Raw genomic sequence first — 20842 nt, 5'->3', positions numbered from 1 at the left:
AGCAATCAGGAGCTGAACGAACTCCTTTCTTTCCCTAAGCACAAGCCCTGAGATTCCCCAGACCCATATCCCCAACACTGGAAGCAGAAAAGGCATCACTATTATTAGAGAAACATTTATTAGGCAAGTCAGTATTCTCCACAAGGAAGACATTTTGGGGGGTGGGAAATTTTTCCCCTAGAACTTCTGGAGAAGCATCGCATGTCTAAATCGTGCAGACTGACCTCTCAACACAGTGCCTTCAGCAGTGGTGAGAATGGCAGGAGGCCCCTGGGCAGCTTGAGGCCTGCAGATGGGGCTTGGATGAGGCATAGCCCCCTTGCAGGGCATAGATTGGGGGTGCTTCTGACATAATTGCTGGTCCTTTAATGCCACAACTTTCTGGGGGTGTCTGCCCTCATTTCTGGTATGTCTACTACTTGTAGAGCTCTGGGCAGCAAAGACAGGTGCTTGGTGGCCCAACTCAGTATTTGTCACTTTATAGGAGGGAGCCCTGGAGCAGAAAGGATGCCCTTGGACAGGCTCTGCTTGGGCCTGCACTGGTGCCTTCTGTAGAGTTTTCTCAAACTTCTCTGCAGAAGGAAGGGGCTCTTTAGGGCAGGTGGTAACTGTTGCAGGCCAGCGCCCCATTTTCTTTTCTGGGAACTTTCCAATGTCTGACATGACTCTATGAACTTGCATTGTTGCAGGAAAGGCAGCTCTGCTTTTAACTGGGCCTCTGCTCTGCACAGATGATATGGGGCTGCCCTTTTCCTGAGGGTTTTCTTGCTTTTTGCACTTTATTTCAGGATGAAGCCACTGAAAAAAGCTCTTCATTTGACTTAGGAAAAGGCTATCAGGAGGAGACCGTCCCTTCTCTGAAGTTGTGTCCTGAGAAGGAAATCTCTTCCTTCTAGGTTGGAAAATTCTCAACCCTGCATCTCCTGCACCATACTCTTCTGATTTGGAGCCTTTGGGATTCATTTTCTTTTCACCTGGTGGACAATTCTTACACTGGCATGATCTTAACAAGTGCTTAGGAAGCCAAGGTTCCTGCTGTGGGTCCACACTGACTCCTCTGTCCTCCAAGTGGACATGCAGCACCTGGGAAGCTGCCTTGTCCACACTGGAGACACCCTGAGCATGGGTCAGGGAGGCTTTGTAAGTCAAGCTGTCTGAGTTATGGGACATGTCAGCGGGTTGGCCTTGGGCCTGGCTAGGTGTCCTCTCCTCCAACTTCAGCTTTAACTCAGTAATTACTTGCTTTTTAAGGTTTGATAAATTAGGATCTTGGAGAACTGATATTTTTGATGGTGGTTTTTCAGTGGTCACAGCAGTGTTTCCATCACTTTCATTCACATTTATCCTTTGGGAGATTCCCAGCTTTCTGGTTGTCAAGACGTCACCAGTTTCGGGTTGAAGGGCATCGAACTCCTCAGCCCTGACTATCGCCCTGGACACTTTGGACATGGAAGCAGGTTCTGATTTCTCTCTATTTGTGCCCTGTTGTATTTCTGCTCTGTTGCTAGAATTTACACTCTTAGTTTCTGGCTCATGTCCAGTCCCTGCTTGCCTTACAGGCAGCTTTGGGGGGTGAATGTTGGCTGTCAGAGAATGTCCCTGACTTGTTTTGCCACTGATGCTGTTTGTGACAGGCAGAAGAGTCGGTTTGGAATTCAAATTTCTCTGAATTGCCTCTGAAAGTCCGTGTTTGATATCAGCGGGTGATTGTCTCAGGGTCCCCTGTCTTTCCTTGCCCACAAGTGAGGTGACAGGGAGAGGAAGATTCAGGACAGTGACTGAATTTTCTCTTCCCACTTTGTCCCTGTGAAGGGATTTAGAGCTTCCTCTCAGGGGCATGAAGCCCCCAGATTTGGCGTTCACCTCAGAAGCCAGTTTGGTTGAGGAGGAAGAATTGGGATCCATCAAGGAATGGGATGAAGCATCTTTCAATCTGAGGACTTCTATGGATTCAAGGACTTTGGTGGGAAGACCCCTCAATATCCTTACACGAAACTTGGTAATGTGGGCTTCCAGCATCTGCTGTGTACCAGACTTAAGGAAAGAAAGCTCCTCGGATGTGTCCAGACAGTAGTCCCCACCCACTGATGGTGGCAAGCTTCTCTGTTTTATTTCGGTGTTGGATTTTACAGGAAGTGTCTGCTTGGTAGTGTGCCGTGAAGTATGCACAGTCCCAGGGAGCTGACCCTCATTGATTTCCTCAAACTTCTTGCTCAGATGTGCTTTCAGGCCTTTTTCCAGTTGTCTCTGACTTACAGACTGCCCTGACACTATTGAGTTTTCTCCTGACAGACTCATCATGTCAGAGTCATTTCCCACATCCTTATCTGAAGATCTCTCTGAGTCACTCGACAGATGAACTTTTGGATCATTCTCTTGGCTGTGTCCCGCACCCTTCCCCCCATCCTGGTCTAGCTGAAACATTTCTGAGCCCCTCTCGTAGAAGCTTCCTGCTTGGCTCAATCCAACATTTGGATTTTTGCCACTCTGGCCCTTATCCACAGAGATCCATGAGAGGCCACAACTGCTCTTTGACTCAGGTATGTCTGAGAATTCTCTCAGAGGCTTCATCAGTGACAGACTCTCACGGGTCCTGCGGGGCAGGCCCCACCGGTGTTGGGTGAGCCTCTTTCTAAGGTGATGCTCAAATTTCTCTCGAAGTTCACTGCTGAGAGGAAACCCTACAGGATTGATGGAGATTGCAAGATGGGCCTTAGAGGGCCTGTGGTAAAGAGAGGTTAAACCCCACAAACGTTCTTGTTTCTTCTGCAACACATTATATTCCAGGTGTTGTATTTCAGATGAGGTAAGACGTTCTGATTCATTCTTAGGTCTGTGGAAATATACTCCACAGGCCCTAATCTGGGAAATGGGACTGGATGGAAGGATTGGGTGTGGGGGTTGAAGGTGGGCCTGGGGTTGGATCCGAGTGAGAGGTAGGGGCTGGGATTGGGGCAGGGTTTGAGACAAGGGTTGAGGGTAGACCTCAGGCAAAGATGGAGACAGATGATAAGGAAGTATTCGGAATTCTTGGCCTGTGAACGCATTTGACATGCTATTGAAAATAAAGATTGAGGAATAGTCACCTGAGATACGGACAGCAGAGAGCAAGGACTCACTATGCAGAGATGGAAGACCCCAGAAAAGCTGGATAAGTTTTTGCTTTAAAAGGTCCTCCAAGATCTTAGGATTTGAGTACTGCTGTACTGAGTCATGCTCATCAGGGCTGAGAAATAAGAGGTGTCGAGGATCTATAAGTTTGGCTGCAGAGTCTCCTCCAAAAGAGGTCTTTGTAGAATGTAGGGCAGGCAACTCTTGATGGAAATCACATTGTGTCAAGGTTGAAGACAACAAGTCTTTGGGTTGGGGTGGGGAATGGCTCACTGGGAATTCGGATTCCGAGGGAGGAGAAGGTTCTGGAGGCAGAGTTTGACCTGGCTGTGAGGGTGACAGAAAATTACCCAAGGGGGTCATTGGGTTAGGGGAGAGAACGGAGGGCGGAGGTGGGGAAGGCTCAGGCAGAGGAGGTGGTATTAGGTCTCCTGGAGTGACTGCTGTGAAGGCAGAGGACTGAGTGGATGGTGGCTCAGTCACAGGAGCTGTGGAAGCCACAGGGGACACAGAGGGAGTAGAATCTTCCAGGTCCTCTGAGAATAGTGACCGACTGATCTCAGCAGTTGCATTATTACCCACCTCACAGGAGGGGTCTGGACATAAAAGTTGATGAAAGTGGGTGGTATCATGATGCTGGCCCAGGGAGCTGCAGGAGACAGGAGGTACACAGCTGCAGCCAGGACCAGAACAAGGAAAGGACCTACTGGCCCGCTGCCCCTTCACACTGCTCCACATCCATGACTTCACATGTACTCAGTGACACTCACCCCAAGGCATTCACTCACATTCCCGTTCCTATGTCAACCCCCACCCATGACTGTGGAAGGCTCCACAGAATCCCTGGAATTGCATAGAGCATGCTAGAGAGAGATCAGGAAAAAGCGGGGAAGACCAGTCACCTTTTCAGGACAGAAATCAGCCTCCTTTTCTCCTGCTCTTCCCTGTGGTAATATCTCAAACCTGGGAAACCAGGAGAGTGTTACATGTAATGAAGGCAGACACAGGCATTACCCGGGAGTCCCCATGTGGGAGACCCTTGGGGTGCTAGACTCTGAAAGCCCCAGGAATTGGTGGATGAGGTCAAGTGGTCAATGATAATATTAGTAAGGTCCCATGTGTGTGGCTTCATTAGTAAAGTGCTTTTATACACATTACCCCCTTTGATGTTGAGAACCACTCTGTGCAGCAGGGACGTCAGTGGTTACAACAAAGAGGAATCGGATCACCTGCAGCCAGAGAACTTCCCCAAAGTCAGGAGACAGAAGTCTGGACTCTGGACATCTACTGGGCAATGCCCATTGCCCAGGTCCGTCACTGCTTTGTTCCCAGGGACAGCAGAGCAGAGAATCTGAGAAGTGTCTCAGGTTCTGACTGTCTTTCCATGAGCCTCTCCTCTGAGGACTCTGTTTCCTGAGAGGGGCTTATCTACCAACTGACAGAGATCATGGACCTGGTTCCTCATGGAAGGAGAGAGAGGGTCACCCTTGGGGAGCTCGGGTGGTACAGGCAGAACCTTACCTTCCTGTGTCCCACCTTTCCTTCTCCTCTTGTCTCTGACCCGACACTGAGAACAAAAAGATTGAGGGATTGGGGCTCATTTCTCTCCTCTCCTTGGGAAACTCAGACATTCAATATCTAAGAATAATGTCTCTCTGAGCCAACCAAACTCATTTCAATTAGTAGAACTTTGTGTTCCTTCCTTTTACCAAATTTTAAACCTTTGAAATGTTTTAATTTTTCCTTTTTGAAATGCTCAAGGAGGGTTTTGTCTGGGAGGTCCACACTTGGCACTCTCAGAGGCCCTCTGCTCGGCGAGGGCGCAGAGTCAGACCTGCAGCCACATCTCGGGTCCCTCTGATGGCCCTGTAACCTGGCGCGGTGCCCAGGCTTCAGCCTCTGCTCAGAGGCTCTCGGAGGCTCCCCGAGGCTCAGCACTGCTCTCCTGACCAGCCCGACACAGAGGCTTGGTCCAGTGATGCCCGACAGGGGAGTATGCCCCATGATGAAGTGCTGGTTAACGCCGATGTCCTACAGAGGCCCCAAAGTCTCTAAATAACTCGATCCAGAACTAGGGAATCACTGTGTGTGGAGCCAGGAGCCTGCCACCACGCCCAGATGGTCTGTGAGCTTCACATGGAAACCGGGTCCTCCCTGAACCCCTAGCCCTGCCAGTCTCTTCCCCCAGGAGAGTGATGTTCCTTTCTCTCGTCAAACGTCCCATCTTCCGTGTCCCTCCGACTCAACCAAACTCATGTAGGAATGCGGGGATGGAAGCGGGAAGGACAGTGAAGAACTCTGGTGGGGCTCGCTCGGGGCTCCTTACCCTGTGCGTGTGCTCATGGCGCCGGAAGGTTGGGGTGGAGGGAATCCCCAGGAGGAAGATGAAGAAGAGAAGCAGCAACCACAGCAGACCGAGGTAAATGAGGCTGAGGTTGCCATATAAAGATGCTAAGCTGAAGCTCAGAGGAAGCTCTGGGAGGCTGTTCACAAGCAGGCTGAGTCCCATTTTCCCAGTGGCAAAGCTGCTTGAGGCAACTGGGCTCTGAGAGTGCACTTGCCTTTATTGCCAGGCCTGCATCACAGGGCACTGTGCAGTCACAAAGGGTTCCTGAGGGTGGGGGAGGGTGCCCCTCCAAGAGGGTGTGTCCACCCAACCAGCCCGTCCCCCCAACCAGCCCACAGATTCCCTCCACCCCTCTTGGGCCTCTAGGCCCTTCTGCCCTACTGTGCTATCCTATTTTCCAATCTGCCTTTTAGCGTCTCATATATTTACCTTAATGAATGCTCTGCTTGTTTCATCTGTAACCCAGATCTTACCTGGGTCCCCCTTTAATGTTTAGAGACCTTGACTTCGGTCTCACCATGCCCACTACATTGCAAGTCTGAAATACTGCCTGGGGATTTTGCTTGTACCCAGACACTTACACTGAGGATCTTGTGAGTCCTCAAATCCAGCTTCCACAAATGCAGGTACAGAACTTAAAGTTCTTTTAGACTTCCTTAGTTTTGTGAATGTTAAATAGCAAACTTTAGTTTTTTCAGTAAGTTATAAATGAATAAAGTTTAAATTATCATCCCTCCCAGAAATAAATCTCACATATTTTACATCTATCCAACCCCTAAGTTTTGTAATAAAGTTCTTCCCAGCCTGTTTCAGGCAGCCGAGGTGGCCGAGGTGGTGTTTGGTAGAGTGAGAGCCCCGTACTTCCCCATGACATCTTCCCAGTTGAGGTATATCACCACACAGAAGTCCGGTCCCAGATTTCAGACTGCACTTGGTTATATTGTCTCCAAGGAGGAGTGTTTTCCAAAAGCTCTACTGAAATAATGTGCTGCTATTTGAGGCGGCTCATTGGAGATAAGTCATTACTTTAGGACTCTACAGGTTTTCAGTTTTCTAGGGACAGTCCTCAGTGCTCTCTCACTCCCTTCCTGATCCCTGTCCCTGGGCTGAGCCACATGGGTGTAGCTGTTTTCAGGATCCCCAAAAGGCACCTGGCTCAAATGGGTGGCCGTCAGCACACCCATTTACTTAGTCGTAGGCATAACATGCTTACCTTGTACGCATGTTGAGTCTCACTGAACGCTCACCACCATGGCCCACTGAAATCCTGTGCCATGGGGCTTCCCAAATGCTGCATGTGAAGGAAAAGGCAGGTACTCACATTGCGCGCATCCCCCCTGCTCATGAGCATGCTCCTTTGTCTCCTCAGACATCACTTACAAACCCAAGTTCTAAGATAAAATGATTAAGAATCTCAAAATGGTGATGGTGGAGCATTAAACCCAGCTGAGTGCTCCTGAGTGTGTCCCCAGAGTGACAGCACAGGTTGCATTCCTGTGACCTGCTCTGCAGCTTTGTTCCTCGCCTAGGTTCACATCCTGGACTTTCCACATTTGACTGTGAACTTGAGGGTGTTAGTCAACCTCTCGGAACCTCAGTTTTCTCACTGGTAAAATAGGAATGTGCATAGTGCTTATTTTCAGCTTTGGTACGAAGCATTCATTCAGTGTCTATCATAGTGCAGGACAATAGAAATATAATGTGAGTCAAGAAAGCCAGACCCATATGTACTTTTCAGTTTTCTACTAGCCACCTTTATAGAGCTCAGTCTGATTTTTTCCCAGGTCTTCACTCAAAAGTAACCAACCTGAAAAGTCCTTCCCTGACCATCCTGTCCCTGGTAGGGAAAATTCTAAGTGGCTCCCATAATCTCCCCCCCCCCAAGTGTACTGTCCTTGTGCAGGTGGAACCTGTGATCCAATGGGATCCAACTCCCATGATTAGGTTACTAATCCTTGACTCTGAGTGGAGATTACCCTGGGTGGGCCTGACCTAATCAGAGTAGCCCTTGGAAGAGGAAGAAGCAGTTCCAATCATTGTCCTTCTGCCCCCACGAGTTCTACAGCTGCAGGGACTGGATTCTGCTGACAGACATGAGTTTGGAAGAGGACCCCAAGCCTCGGGCTCGACCCAGCCCTGGCTGACTCTTTGACTACAACCTCGTGAGACAAGCAGAGAACCCAGCGAACTGTGGGCCTTGATTCCGGACCTTGGATAACGTGAGATGATACGTTTGTGCTTCTTTAAGCCACTAAGTTTGTGGTGGTTTGTTATGCAGCAATAGAAAACTAATAAATGTCTAAAATACACTCTCTACCAGCATTCTCTATTCCTCTTTCCTGTATTATTTTCCTTCTGAGCATTTCTGCTACTTGAAGTTATATTATGCAATTATTTACTTGTTTAGTCTGACTGTCCCATTGGATTATAATCTCCACAAGGGAAGGGATTCTGGCTTATTTACTACTGAATTCCCAGTTCCTTAGAGCAGTGCTTGGCACACCACAGGTACTCAATAATTATTTGTTGAATGAACTCATAAATATATGTGTGTTCAGTGTTTACATAATTTTAAAAATAATTCTTATAGGTGTACTTCAATTCAAGCAAACTTGGCATGGGGAGTCTTAATTTATGTATAAAAAAGAGTTTAGTGTCAGTTTTTATTTTCTAAAACAATATAAAATACAAAACAATTTACCAAAAATGCTACTTTAGTTCAACTTTTTAGGAGTAGATGTATTACATGAAGCACGGTAAACCTGGAGGGTTAGCAGCCTCATTACAGTTTCTTTTAACAAATGTACTGTATCTTAACATCAAAGGTACAGGAGCAGGACAGAAGAGATAACCTTGAGGAGGTGCACTTGTTGAAGGACACCTCCGTCAGGAAAGCGTACTGAGAGGATGGGATGATCAAAGTGCTACCAATGCAATTTAATGGCTCTCGCTAATAAAATCACTAAAAAATATTTCAGTGATGGCAGTGCCCAGAATGACTTAATGGATTACTTAAAATTGTTATAATGGTGAATAGCTTTATGAATTAAAAATTCATATCCAAATGAAAATGGGCAAAATAAACTTGCTAATACCCAGTGCGCTCCCCTATTTGTTCATTTGTGATGCTCGATGATATACTGGGACACTCATTTTCACTTATTTTTTTGAGAAGCAATATAACAGTTAAAACTACAAACAAGACAAAGAAGAGACATTTGCTGCTCTAAGAAGGTTTCCCATTGTGGTGGAGCCTGAGTGCTGTCTGCTGGGGAGGAGTCTCTTGGCACCATGGCCATAGGTCTAGGGTGCAGGAGTCACTGGTGGGTGCCTTCTACTGGCCACCCAGCTATGTCCCCTTTGCTTCCTGCAGCATGCCAGCAGCAATGCTGTGACAGCAAGGATTTGTCTTGAAATCCTGAGACATTTCTCACACCAGAGGTGGAGTTTACAGTTGGTTTCTCAGTCAGGGCATATGCCCAGGTTTTGGGCTTGATCCCAGGTAGAGGGTATGCAGGAGGCAGCCAGTGGATGTTTCATTCTCACATTGATGATTCTCCCTCTCTCCTTCCCTTTCCCTTCCTCTGTCTCTAAAAACCAATTAAAATAATTTTTTTTAAAGCACGCATTTTGAGATGTTGGCTTCAGGTCTTACTTCCTGGGCCTGCAGCCATGAGGTGTTTGTCACCGCTCCAGTGGGGGGAACATGGGGTCTGGCTGTATGAGGCAGTGGGGTGGAGAAGAGATCGAAGGAGCCCTGGCTATGAATACTCATTCCTGTTTCTATGCATGAAATATAATGATTTCTTTTCCTCAGGGTAAAAACACCACCACCCAAAATACCTGATGAACAAAACATCCTGCAAAGTTACTAGGGGGATGGAGAGTGTTGTCTTCTCTGAGCAAAATCTTTTCATTCATGAGGGTCCAGTAGTTCTCATCTGCATGTCCCCTGGAACTCTGGGACATCAACGTAGGCTTCCTTCCACCGTTGGCACCTCCAATGTACTGCCAGGGCTGCCCCTTCAACTGCCTCCTAGCCAGCCCACTAGTCCCCCTCACTGGTCTGCGTTAGTTCAGGTCCTCAGGAGGTCTCCCCTGGATTACCACAAAGTTTGCTAACTGGTGTTCTGTCTTGTTACTCACATCCCACCCCAACCCCACTCAGCTTCCTCTGGGCCCCTCTGTGGTCAGCCACACTGAACTTGGAGTTCTCAGGGTGTCCCAGGCTGCTTCATGCTATGGCACATTTGCTCATGGTTTTCTTCCTTCTCCTTCCCCTCGCTCTTCTAGAAATGCCAGCAGAGTCTGTTCTAACTCCTCTCTCTATGAAGCTCTTCTTCAGGCCCAGCTTCTAAGTTTCTTTAGTAGAACACTGACCCTGAGCTAGGTGCTGGCCTTGCAGCAGGGGATAAAACCATGAATAAGGGAGGTAGGTAGAATAGCCAGCCCCTCCCCAGCTTCCCATGGGCTTCCTCGGCGTTTGCAAAGCTTTGCCTTAGTTATGTGTTCACTTCTCTGCCTTCTCTCTTAGGCTGTGCACTTCTTGAGGGTGAGGACTGCAGCTAATTCATCTTGATGAATAATAATAAATTACAATAATAATAATTATAATTATAATAAGTTACAATACTAAATACTTACAAAGGGCTTACCATATGCTAGGTATTATTGTTATTATTCCTAATCTTCATGTACCAAAACCAAAGTCAGAGAGTTTAAGTAACTTGTCCTAAGTGACACAGCTGGTAAGAGACAGGCGTGTGGCTCCACAGTCCCTTCTCTAAACTATCCAGGGGTCAACAGTGGTGGAGAGAGGGAAAGGCAGGCAAGATAGAGGTATAACCAGAGGACCTGAGCTGCTTCTTTAAGCTCAATTTCCCCTTCACACCCGAGGGAGGCATCGAGTGCAGTGAAGGCTGGTTCAGGAGGACCTGCTGGCTGCCCCACCATAATCAAACCCTGACTAGGAAGAGATGACTTTCCAAGGAAGAGATGATCTTGTGTAGGGAGGAGGGATGGAAAGTCATCCTGGGTCCCTGTTATCTTAGTTGCCTTCCTCTTGTAGCTGTCCACTATTCCTGTCACTGTCGCCACAGTTCTGAGGCCCATTGTGAAGATTTCTCTCTATTGCCAACAGGAGGTCCTGTATTCAATTCTGTTACAGGAGCTTGTGAATTACCAAAAAGTTGAGTAAACAGTTCCCAAGAACAGCATCAGGGTAAACATAGACCTCTAGTCTTTACGCTAGAACCTGCCATGAAGCTAACAGAACAATGTTGGCTTTGGTTGGCCCATACTTCAAGGTAAAATACCTTTTCTTTGGGGTAAAAAGAGCTATAGTCCTTAGTGGGAGTGGATCTTATGGCTCTGATAATTGTTCAGCAACAGTGGAACCATATCTGAACCCAAAAGTGGGCTTGGGGTCCAGAAAAAAAATGGTTCAATGGGAAAAAATCAACAAAGATAAAAATGGCAATTCATATCTGATATATGAATGTCCAATAATCATTGAAAAGGCATCCAGCTTCACTAAAGAAATATCATTTAAAACAAAAGAAAAACTTTTTTTTAACTGGTTGTATCGACAATAATTTAAGTGATAATTTCAATTGCTGCGAAGGGTGTGGACAATCAGGCACTCCAGTACAGTACAAACAGAATGATTCAGTTTGGTAAAAATATTATTTTTTAGAAAGTGCTTACCTTAGGCAGCTCTTGTAATACCACAAACTAGAAATTACCTAAATATCCATTAACAGAGGAATGGTTAGAAAGGATGGGTGTAGCTCTTTAACTAATGCTAGGTGCCAATGGAAGGCAGGGGTGGGGGGCAGTGTGAATGAAATCTGTAAGTTCTAGCATGAAAGAGCATCATTTACTAAAAAATACAAGATTTTACTTTTAATAAAAAGCAACAACACACATACACAGATTTTTTTGCATAGTAAAAAGTTTTGGGAAGTAATTTACAAACTACTAATAAGAGTAGCCTGTGGTTGGATGTGTGTGTGTGTGTATGTGTGTGTGTCTTACTTCCTTACAGAAACTTAACTTTATTCAGGTATCCACCCCTCAAAGAAAGAATTCCCAGCTCTGGGATGAATCCTAAGCTAGTCTATGTTAATCCAAGTATTTCCACTTCCCTTTCAGTGTTTGGTTAGGAGTGAGCATGTGATTGGGCCTTGGCCAATGAGAGGTGATAGGGGATCTACTGATTGACTTCTGGGAAAGGTTTTCCTGTTCTTAAAAGATAGAGTCACATCTTCTGTGAACTTTCTGAATGTGACACTGGAATCACTGTGGCCATTTTGGAACATGAGGGTCCAATACCCAAGGACCACTTGCTCACTCTGAGGATGGCAGAAAGGAAAGACTGATAGAGCTTGACTTCTTGTTGATGCTGTGAGTTGCTGAGTTGCCCAACACCAGAACCACACTACCTTCTCAGGGCTTCTGTGGCCCAGGAAATCAAGGGATAGATGGTGATAGTACAGAAATTGAGTTTGATAAAGACTGGGAGTTCAGTCTCAGTCTGATCAAGATGGCCCAAGGGGTGAGGGGAAACATAGATCTAATTTATAGTGATAGTAATCCTGAGGGCACCTGATAATGTGCTGAGAGACCAAATCCTGCCCTCAGCTACCAAGTAGTTGGCCACGGCTTCCTTGTCTGCCAGTCGAGAGTGCTACAGAGATGGTCAGAGGCCACACCTTGGTATCGCTGTTCTGTCTTTGGGCTGCTATGTGGGAGTATGGGAGCTGGCCATCTGATTTTTGCAAACTTCACTTAGGGCAGCTTCAGCCAAGCATGGGGCCTCCACCCGCTTTGCGGTGGGTGCCTTGTACAAGTTCAAGGCAGAAGATCCCCCACAGCTCCTAGGGCCCTCTGCTCAGTGGGCTTTAAAATGCTATTGCTCTCAGCAAGCCCTGATCTTCAGTAATAACGAGATGGCTTTGAAACTGCCACTCTGAAATCCTAAACCCAGCCCATATCTATGTGTTGGGCCAAGTGCGTGGGAGAGGTTGGCCAAGGTTTGCAAACTCTAGACTAGGTTTGGAGGGCACTTCCTCAGCCTGGGTTCTTTAGGGCCGGAGCCTGTTTCAGCAGGTGGTAGTCTGGGTGGTATGTGAACAGACTGATTTCCTGGGCTTGGGAAGAAAACGTTGAGGTTGTGGTGACAGTGACTGAACCTGAGTTTCACCTTCTGGTTGGAAGTCTTGCCCTCTTTTCCCAGCCTCATTCCCATGAGGCTCAGGTATTTCCTTCACCCGTGGCCCAAGCTTTCAAGATGCAGGAAGTCAGTGAACAGGGCTACCACGAACAGATTGGCTTTTCAATAATTTGGACACAGAAACCACAGAAGGGAGTGGTTTTTATTTTAATATGGTTTTTAACACTAGGCTCATGATAATACAGGTCAGTACTCTAAAAGGTAGTATTAGGATCTCCCTTCTTACTTGGAACAAACTATGACAAATCAGGCCTGGGCTGCTACTTCTGGTTTGAGTCCAGGACAATCCTGTCAACTGTTAGCCTCTGCATCCATCCAAGCAGGATAAAGGGCATAGCATGGTCTGATAAGCAAACTCCCTAGAAAGGAACACATCCCGTGTGTGCGTGCGTGTGTGTGTGTGTGTGTGTGTGTGTGTGTGTGTGTGTGTGTGTAACCTAGCAACTTCACAGATGGAGCGCCAGTCAGGAGACTGAAAAGAAGTCAGTCAGAGGCTATTTTCAAGTGTGTGAGCAGGGGTAGGGGCAGTAAAAAGAGGTCCTGAAGAAGCACCTAGATTAATAACAGCTAAGAACCAGGAGGGCTGAAGTGAAAAGGGGAGGAGCCAGGCCTAAGCTGGAGAGGGCTGTGGCTGATAGAGGGCTCTTTGTTGAGCTGTGGCCTTTGGTAGAGGAAGCAGCAGTCACCGTCACCCTGTGGCTTGGTGAGAAGGGAGCTGGGACACAAATACCCCACTTCACTCTCCCACATTTTGATCCCCTCCTGGTGCCTCCTCATGGCTGGACCCAGTGGTAAGCCAGAGGGCAGGGAGCACATGTAGGACAGTCTGTAAAGTTCCCCTTCCCCTGGCACAGCAGGGGTGAAAGAGTCACTACCAATCAGTTCTGTGTCACGGTCACCTGGAAAGGTTTGGTCACAAGTGAGGACTCCCCGGTTGCCCTAGGAGATTCCAACCTAGGAGGCACTGGCCGAACCCAGGGAGGCCGTGCCTTTGCAAGGCTGTTGTGTGGTTCTGTGGCTCAGCCAGAGTGGAGAGCCCCTTCTCAGGTCATAGCAACGTTTTTGTGAAGGAGAGGTATCACCTGGATCTCACTGCTAGTTGTACACTGAACCTCGCCATCATGTTCCACAAACATGTGCTGAACGCCTACTGTGTGCCAGGCACTTGGCTAGGTGTTGGGGAGTCCAGTGGGGAATAAAAGATCACCCTTCCCTGAATAGGCTTCCTGAAGCCTCTCTTGCATCCAAGGAAAATTCTGTATCCTTCTGTAGCAAGATGGGAACATTTTGGGGAGATCACCTATTATTTCTAGAAGAGGGCTTTAAGCCTATTGCTGAATCTCTCTGTGCTTCAATTTCCTATTGGAAATACAGGCATAATAATGGTACTTTCTTCCAGGGTTATTATGAGGATAGAGTAAAATAATACACGTAAACCTTAGTCCAGAGCCTTAGACATCATAAGCATTCAGTATCATTGTTATAATAATTGATTTGATCATGATTATTTCTTAATAGGTCTTTGTCACCATCTCCCTCATCCCCTGAATCCAACACAACAAACAAATGAGAATATCCCAGCTTTAGGTCAGCACTCTCACTACTTTCAATCGAATCCTTCAGAAGGGATCCTGGTCGAGTCTGTGATGTGATGAGCTTTGATACCTACATGATGTCCTGTTCATATGTTTAGTCGATACATTTTTATGTAATTTTTAAGACAGGAAGGGGGTTCTTAGGGTTGCAGGGAAGTTGGAAATGGCTCAAGGATCATGCTTTTAAGAGTTGGAAAACAAGACTAATGCAGAGAAGGAAAGAAACTGAAATGATGAACTTGGAGAAGAGATAGCTGAGGGGGTAGAGGAGCCGTTATCTGAGACGAAAGGGTTATTAAAGAGAGAATGGCAACTGATGCTTCTTTGGAAAAGATAGAACAAACAGAAAGCAGAGAGTGTGGCCAGAGGGATTTCAGTTCTGCCTTGAAGATCATTTTCCAACCGAGGTGGCTACGAGCTCCAGAATGTGCTGTACAGCCCTTCACTGGTTCAAAAATACAAAGGATTTGCACGATGACCTCTGGATCTCCTGACGGGACCATATTTGAACAGGCAAAGGGTCAGCATTGGTGGGGTAGAAAGGCAGTTCTGGCTCGGACACTAAAATCCTGTGTGCTGTCCTGTGGCCTCAGAGGCTTCCAGTCTCCTCATCTGTAAGGGGAGCGTCAGGACCGTGCCTGATACACCAGACACTTTGTACAGGCCCTGAGGCCCACCCGAAGCTCCCAGTCCCCGTGGGCACCCCATGTGGTGAACACCTTGCTGGCTGGCACACCTTCTGAAATGCTGAATTCCTCTTTGAAGATGAAGAGTCTTTGTTGACTGGTCAGTTGAAAATTCATCATCCCCGCATATGGATTGTGTGTGGCTCTCGACAGTTTTTTGGCTCAAAAATGATTTCACTTTGCAGGATTTCCTGGAGTTTTCTACCTTCAGAGAAGTAAAGAAGTGAAGCAACAAGCCACTGGTGACAAGGACCCACCAGATGCCCTCACTGAGTGTCGCTGTGGGACAGGCATTTCCCTCTCTCCCCTCCCTGTCTCCCGGGGTCAACACCTACAAGATTGGGCTAAAAGGAGACAGACAGCCATGTGCCGGTTAGAGGCCCTGGGAGTCCAGAGTGAAGAGCCTGCTTATCTCGAAGTTCTGCACTAGGAGCCCTGCCTGTCCCCCACCTCCTGGCAGGCCCAGGGTTCTACTCGCCCAAATCATCCAGGAGGAAACTTGACTAAGCTGGAGGAGTAACATGCAGGGAAGTCCTGGGGAAGGGGTGGAAAATGGAGTAAACGCCTGGAAGGCTGAGAGAGAGGAGAAGAGGTGGAATGTCCAAATGAAAGAGGCTCCCCTGCTAACGTCAGGGATGCGTCTTGTGGGCTGAGAGTTGAGAACTAAGAGGCCCAAATAACGAAGAAACTGGGGGAAGCAAAACTGGTCTCTGTGTGTGAAGAAATGCTCCTGAATACTCTCCCTGTATGGGTCTGTAGCACTTGGAATGTCTACCTGAACCCAGAGTAAAATGTTTTGTTGAAGCACTCTTCTAGACCAGGAGTTGCCAGAGTTTTTCCGTGAAGAGCCAGATAGTAGACATTTCAGGCCTTGAGGGCCTGTCCCAACTCCTGCCATCGTAAGTGAAGGCAGCCAGGTACCCACTTAGCATAGATCTGGGGAATATAGAACAGATGGGCGTGGCTGTGCTCCAATACAACCTAGTTCACAGAAGCAGGCAGCTGGCTGGGTTTGGCAGGCAGGCCATCGATTGCCACCCGCACCTTCGACAAGGGCTTCTCAAGCCTTGATATGCATATAGATCACTGGGAGATCTTATTAAAATGTAGTCTTAACTCAGTGGATCTAAGCTGTGGCCCCAGATTCTGCATTTGAACACACTCGGGTGCTGCTGGTCCACAGACCACACGCTGAGAAGCAAGAGTCTAGAAGACTCAAATGCAGTGGCTACAGGAGCCAGAAGTGAAGGTCCTTGGGTGGGCTGGCTGGTGTGGCTGCACATAGGAGGGCTGAGAGCTGGGGCCCGTGGGCCCTGTGGGGGGCTCGCCAGTCTAGAGGACTCATCTGCTCACAGGTCCTGCTGTTTTGTGCTCTCTGGGAATGCATCTGGGTGCCCAGACATTCGGGTTCATCAAGAGGAACTAGGAGTATGGTTTTTATGGGGGGGGGGGGGGGGGGATCTGATTTCTAAAGTGTTTTTAACCTCCTGATTTTTATAGTTTTTAAAGTTTGGCTCAGAAGTTTTTAAAACCCTGTGTGAGCCAAATCAAATACACATGTGGCATGGCTCCTGCTCATAGCCTGCCATTTTGCGACTGTGGTTCTTGACCCTAGACAAGGTACAATGAATGCACTGGGCCTCCTCTCCACGACAGGAGTGTGGGACTGGGCTCGTACACAGTGAGTCTCTCAAGCTCAGGCCCTAGAAAGGAAGGGATGCTCTTGGTTTCGTGCAAGAGGCTGATGAGCCTTGTGAAGGCAAGCGATAGGGCTGTAACTCACACTTACAGTGGTGTAAGCATTAAAAGGCACACCCTCCAGCAGATCAACTATAATCACGCAGCCCCTTTGGACAGATTAATTACACAAAGCCCTTTTTCGCAGAGCAAAAAAACTCCACACCTGAAGGGGATGACCTGCTGAGCAACTTTCCCGAATTCCCCAGACTAGTCTTGAGGAAGCTGAGCCCAGACCTTACAGACCCCAAATTCCAGGCTCCCTCCAGCACCGCCCTCTGACTCCGGTTTTGATGGATATTTGCAAGTGAAAAAGTTCAGTGTCTCCTCTCCCCCAAGTCCAGCTATAAGCCGCATTTGTAAGACATAGGCACAGCCAATGCAATATTTTTATCTGAAATATTTACAGGTGGAAAGGATTAAAGCAAGTGACGGACTATTGAAGGTTAATGCCACCTTTTAATATGGAAAAACTACTCTCTCCATGAGAAATACACTTGTGGGATAATCCTGAGATATGTGTGTGCGTGCTCAAAATGTCAGCCAGAGTTTCATTAATTTCAGCCTCCCCCTAGAACAGTATGTTACGGTCCCGAGGCTGCGGGAAGCGTGCTGACACAGGCGGGCCCGCCGTGCCCGGCCCTCGGGGGTAAATTTATGGTATGATGTGTGAGGAATCCATCATGCAATTTGGCCTGTGCCCCGGGTTTCCTAATCAGACATGGGAGATGCAAGACAAATGTTGCCTCCATGGCTTTGGGTGCTGTGTCTCAGCTTCAAGCTTTGATGCATCGGGACAAACATTCCCACCAGGCAGGCCAATTAATACAATGGCGAAACACCCAGCCGCTCAGAACACAGAGCAGTGCTTTGCCCTCAGCTTCTCCCAGGCTGTTATTTACCGATTCTCTGGGCTAAAGGATCGTGCCACTGAGTTTTCAGGCAAGCCGAGGGCCTTGCGAAGGTGGCTAATACACAGCCTCATTTATTCTGGCCGAGCTGTGAACATCATGCTCACAACTGAGCCACAGCCAGTTTTTAAAGATTATGGGTCCAGCAATTCCATCACGGGTGTCTGCTTTAGGAGCCCATTTTTGGGGCTCATCTCCTCCCAGAGTAGCACAGAGGCAGCCTCTAGAGGCAGCTGGCCTTGGATTGTGCCCCTAGCTGCTCCAATTTCAAGCTAACTTGGGGGAATTACACAAGCTTTACTTTCTTCGCCTGTAACACAGGGTCAATATCACTTCCCACTTTGCAGGGTTGCTGGAAAGATGAGAGATACTGTGTTGACAGTACCCAGCATAGTAATTGGCACTTGGCACTTAGTAGACCACTGCTGGGCTGTAGCTTATGCTTGCAGGTTTCCCTTTCTGTGGTTTTGCCTCTGTGTGGAGTCCTGGATAAAGCATCAGCTTTGGGGCAGCTGGACCAGGGTTTCCGCTCTGCCCCTTACCAAGCTTTGCAATTCTGGGGAAAGTTTTGAATCTTGCAAAGATTTTCCTCATCAGTAAAATGGACATAACACTAGTGTTTGCCTTGGAGAGCTGTGGTTAAGGTTGAGCAGGTGGTTGTATATAAAATGCTTATATTACAGCGTCTGGCATATACTAAGCACTCAATAAATGTTTGTTATAAATATTAACAAGGATCTGTACTTTAGAATTCATGGAGGTTTGGGCTACACGTGGAAGGGTATATTTATACCCCTCCTTCAAAATATATAAAAGAAATCCAGAAAGTCTAACTGACTTCAGAAACTTTTATCTTTAAACTCTAAGATTATGCCAAATGCAGACTTATTTGTATTTATTGGGAAAATAACTTTCTAAGGTACAACAAGTATGAAAAAAAAAAAATCTGCTGCAGCCCAGTTCTTTCTGAAATAAATACATGGGTCCAGTGTTGGGAAAATGCATAAACTCAAACCAGAGTCACTATTTATTGAGCAACTCTAATGTGTGGAACACAGAGCTGGATGTAGGGTGAATGAACACTGAGTCCAATGACCCTGCAAAGCTACTTTTGTTGTTGTTAATTCTCACCCAAGGATATTTTTTTCATTGATTTTTAGAAAGAGAGGAGGGAGGGAGGGAGGGAAGGAGGGAGAGAGAGAGAGAGAAACATTGATGTGAGAGAGTCTCATTGATTGGTTACCTCCCACATGAGCCCCAATTAGGGCAAGGATTGAATCTGCAACCCAATTATGTGCCCTTGACCATAATCGAACCCACAACCCTCCAGTGCACAGGCTGACTCTCTAACCACTAAGCCACACCGGCCAGAGTGCTACTTTTATCATTGATGTCTAAAGCAGGAGGAGCTGAAAATGCAGAGAGATTGTGTAACCAGGGTCATGTGTATTTGTAGAGGAGGAAACTGAGGCTCAGAGAGGCAGTGGAACTGCCATGTGCCCACACAGCTGGGGGCAGAGCTTAACCATGCCCATTCTGCTCTGTGCTCAGAACCTGGAGGCTCCCTTGATTAGAACCCTCTTACTGACATGCCTGTGGGGTGCAAAGGAGAGCAAAGCTCCTTCAAGAGTCCATAAAGGAGTTGCATTCTCCGTTATTGCTGTCTTGCTGGCAACACGTGTCATCTTGAGAGGAGACCCAGAGACCCACGTGCAGGCTGCGTTGTTGCCCCAAAGAAACTACCCAGGGCAGGTTTCCTGGGATGCCAAGACAGCTAGCCGGGGTCTGCGAGCACACATTTCTCACTGTAAAGCAAACAAGCCGACTGGCAGAGCACTGTAGGGAAAATGACATCACTGCAGAATTTTAGGGCTAATCATTTAGCTGGATTAGCCCCAAAGTGCTGTGTCTAAACTCAGCATCCCTGCCTCTTTATGTACTCCAGATGAAACACATTAGCAGAAATATGGCAAGGGACACTCACAATACTCGGTTCTACACTCTCAGCAGTTTTTGCAAATCTGCAATTAGTCTAAAGGGCCTGGGTAAATTAGGCCTCTTGATAAATGAAGCACCTAGACAGGTCTCAGATTTATTGGAGCCTGCTGTCCTGCTGTCCAGGGCCCTTGTCAGCTCCTTGCAGAGTGGGGACTGTGCTGGGGGAAAGGAAAGGGAACCAATTCAGGCCCAGAATTGCCCCCCGGAATCTTTGATAAGACCATGTTTGAGGCTCCTGCCTCTTTGGCCTTAAAAGTCTCTGCCAGGAACGTAGTAGGTAAAGCAGGAGGCCTTTGCCAGAAAGTTTGTGTGGGGGCAGAAGAGGTGCATGCTCTTGGGGAGGGAGTGGGGGGCACCCAGCCTCCTCCTTCTCCCCTCCCAGGGCTCTCACTCTGGGTTCTGATTCTTAACCCATTATTTCCCCAAGTGCTGTTTCCCACATGCTACACAAAATAGACGACATGGGCGTTTTGACCATACAGGGTGGTTAAACATAGTCCAGGAAAGCTCCCCACCCCAAAAGGATGAGTATGTGGGTAATGCCTTCAAGCTCACATCCAGGGGCCAGAAGGCTGTCAGTGGCTGTGGCTCAGCTAAAGGGGACATATGGGAAGGGGACGGCCTGAGCCTATTATCCTGATTTATGTCTCTGGATCACGGGAAGCGGTTCGCAGCCATATTGGGGTGACACCTGCTAACTTTGCTGCTGTTGCTGCCGAGGCTGCTGGTGCTGAAGTCAGCTAAACCAGGCGGTGAAGGGGCCCAGCAGATGTGCAGATGTTTTTGGGGCGGCGAGAGTTATTGTTTAAGTCTCTCTGATTGATTTATTCTTACATTTTCCTTCCTGATTACTAAGGAAATGCATGTTTTGGGGTGATGGTTATATAGTCTGAATTTTTTAATTTAAGAAGCAATACTGGCTCATGTAGACAATCTAGAACAGAGGGTGTGTGTGTGTGTGTGTCCCTATCTCTGTCTCTCCCTTACAGTCTTAGGTCTCTGTCACTCTCTCAGGAAGCCAGCAAGGTACACTGTGTTCAGCTTGCCCCTCAGCTCCATTGCCCCAGGCGAGTACTTTGTCACTCACTTCCTAGCAGTCTGGGCACAGGGTGGACAGGCTAGTGAAAAGTCAGGAGCAACCCCTGGGTGTGAGCTGTCCAGAACCCCGTTTAGGAAGCACCTCCCCAAAGTGCCGCCTGCAGCTGGCTGTGATTCAGTGTCTC

The 20842-nt window shown here is 47.7% G+C and overlaps 2 protein-coding genes across 2 annotated transcripts; both read right to left on the bottom strand.

Moving 5' to 3' along the window:
* Positions 1–241: 241 nt before the first annotated feature.
* Positions 242–1170, bottom strand: LOC308563552 (spermatogenesis-associated protein 31D1-like; the record flags this gene model as incomplete). Its single annotated transcript, XM_081150779.1, is given in 2 exon segments — positions 242–276; positions 279–1170. Coding segments are annotated over 2 exon segments (927 nt in total).
* Positions 1171–1531: 361 nt separating this feature from the next.
* LOC308563551 (spermatogenesis-associated protein 31D1-like) lies at positions 1532–5620 on the bottom strand (the record flags this gene model as incomplete). Its single annotated transcript, XM_081150778.1, has 5 exons — positions 1532–1621; positions 1798–3226; positions 3694–3760; positions 4633–4678; positions 5438–5620. 5 exons carry the CDS (start codon positions 5618–5620, stop codon positions 1532–1534), a joined length of 1815 nt encoding a protein of 604 aa, XP_081006904.1.
* Positions 5621–20842: the final 15222 nt, after the last annotated feature.

This window comes from Miniopterus schreibersii, assembly GCF_964146895.1.
Source record: "Miniopterus schreibersii genome assembly, chromosome: 11".
In the NCBI taxonomy this organism is placed as follows: domain Eukaryota; kingdom Metazoa; phylum Chordata; class Mammalia; order Chiroptera; family Miniopteridae; genus Miniopterus; species Miniopterus schreibersii.
Note: the sequence above shows the minus strand (reverse complement) of the source record. Positions and strands in the feature narration are given on the sequence as shown.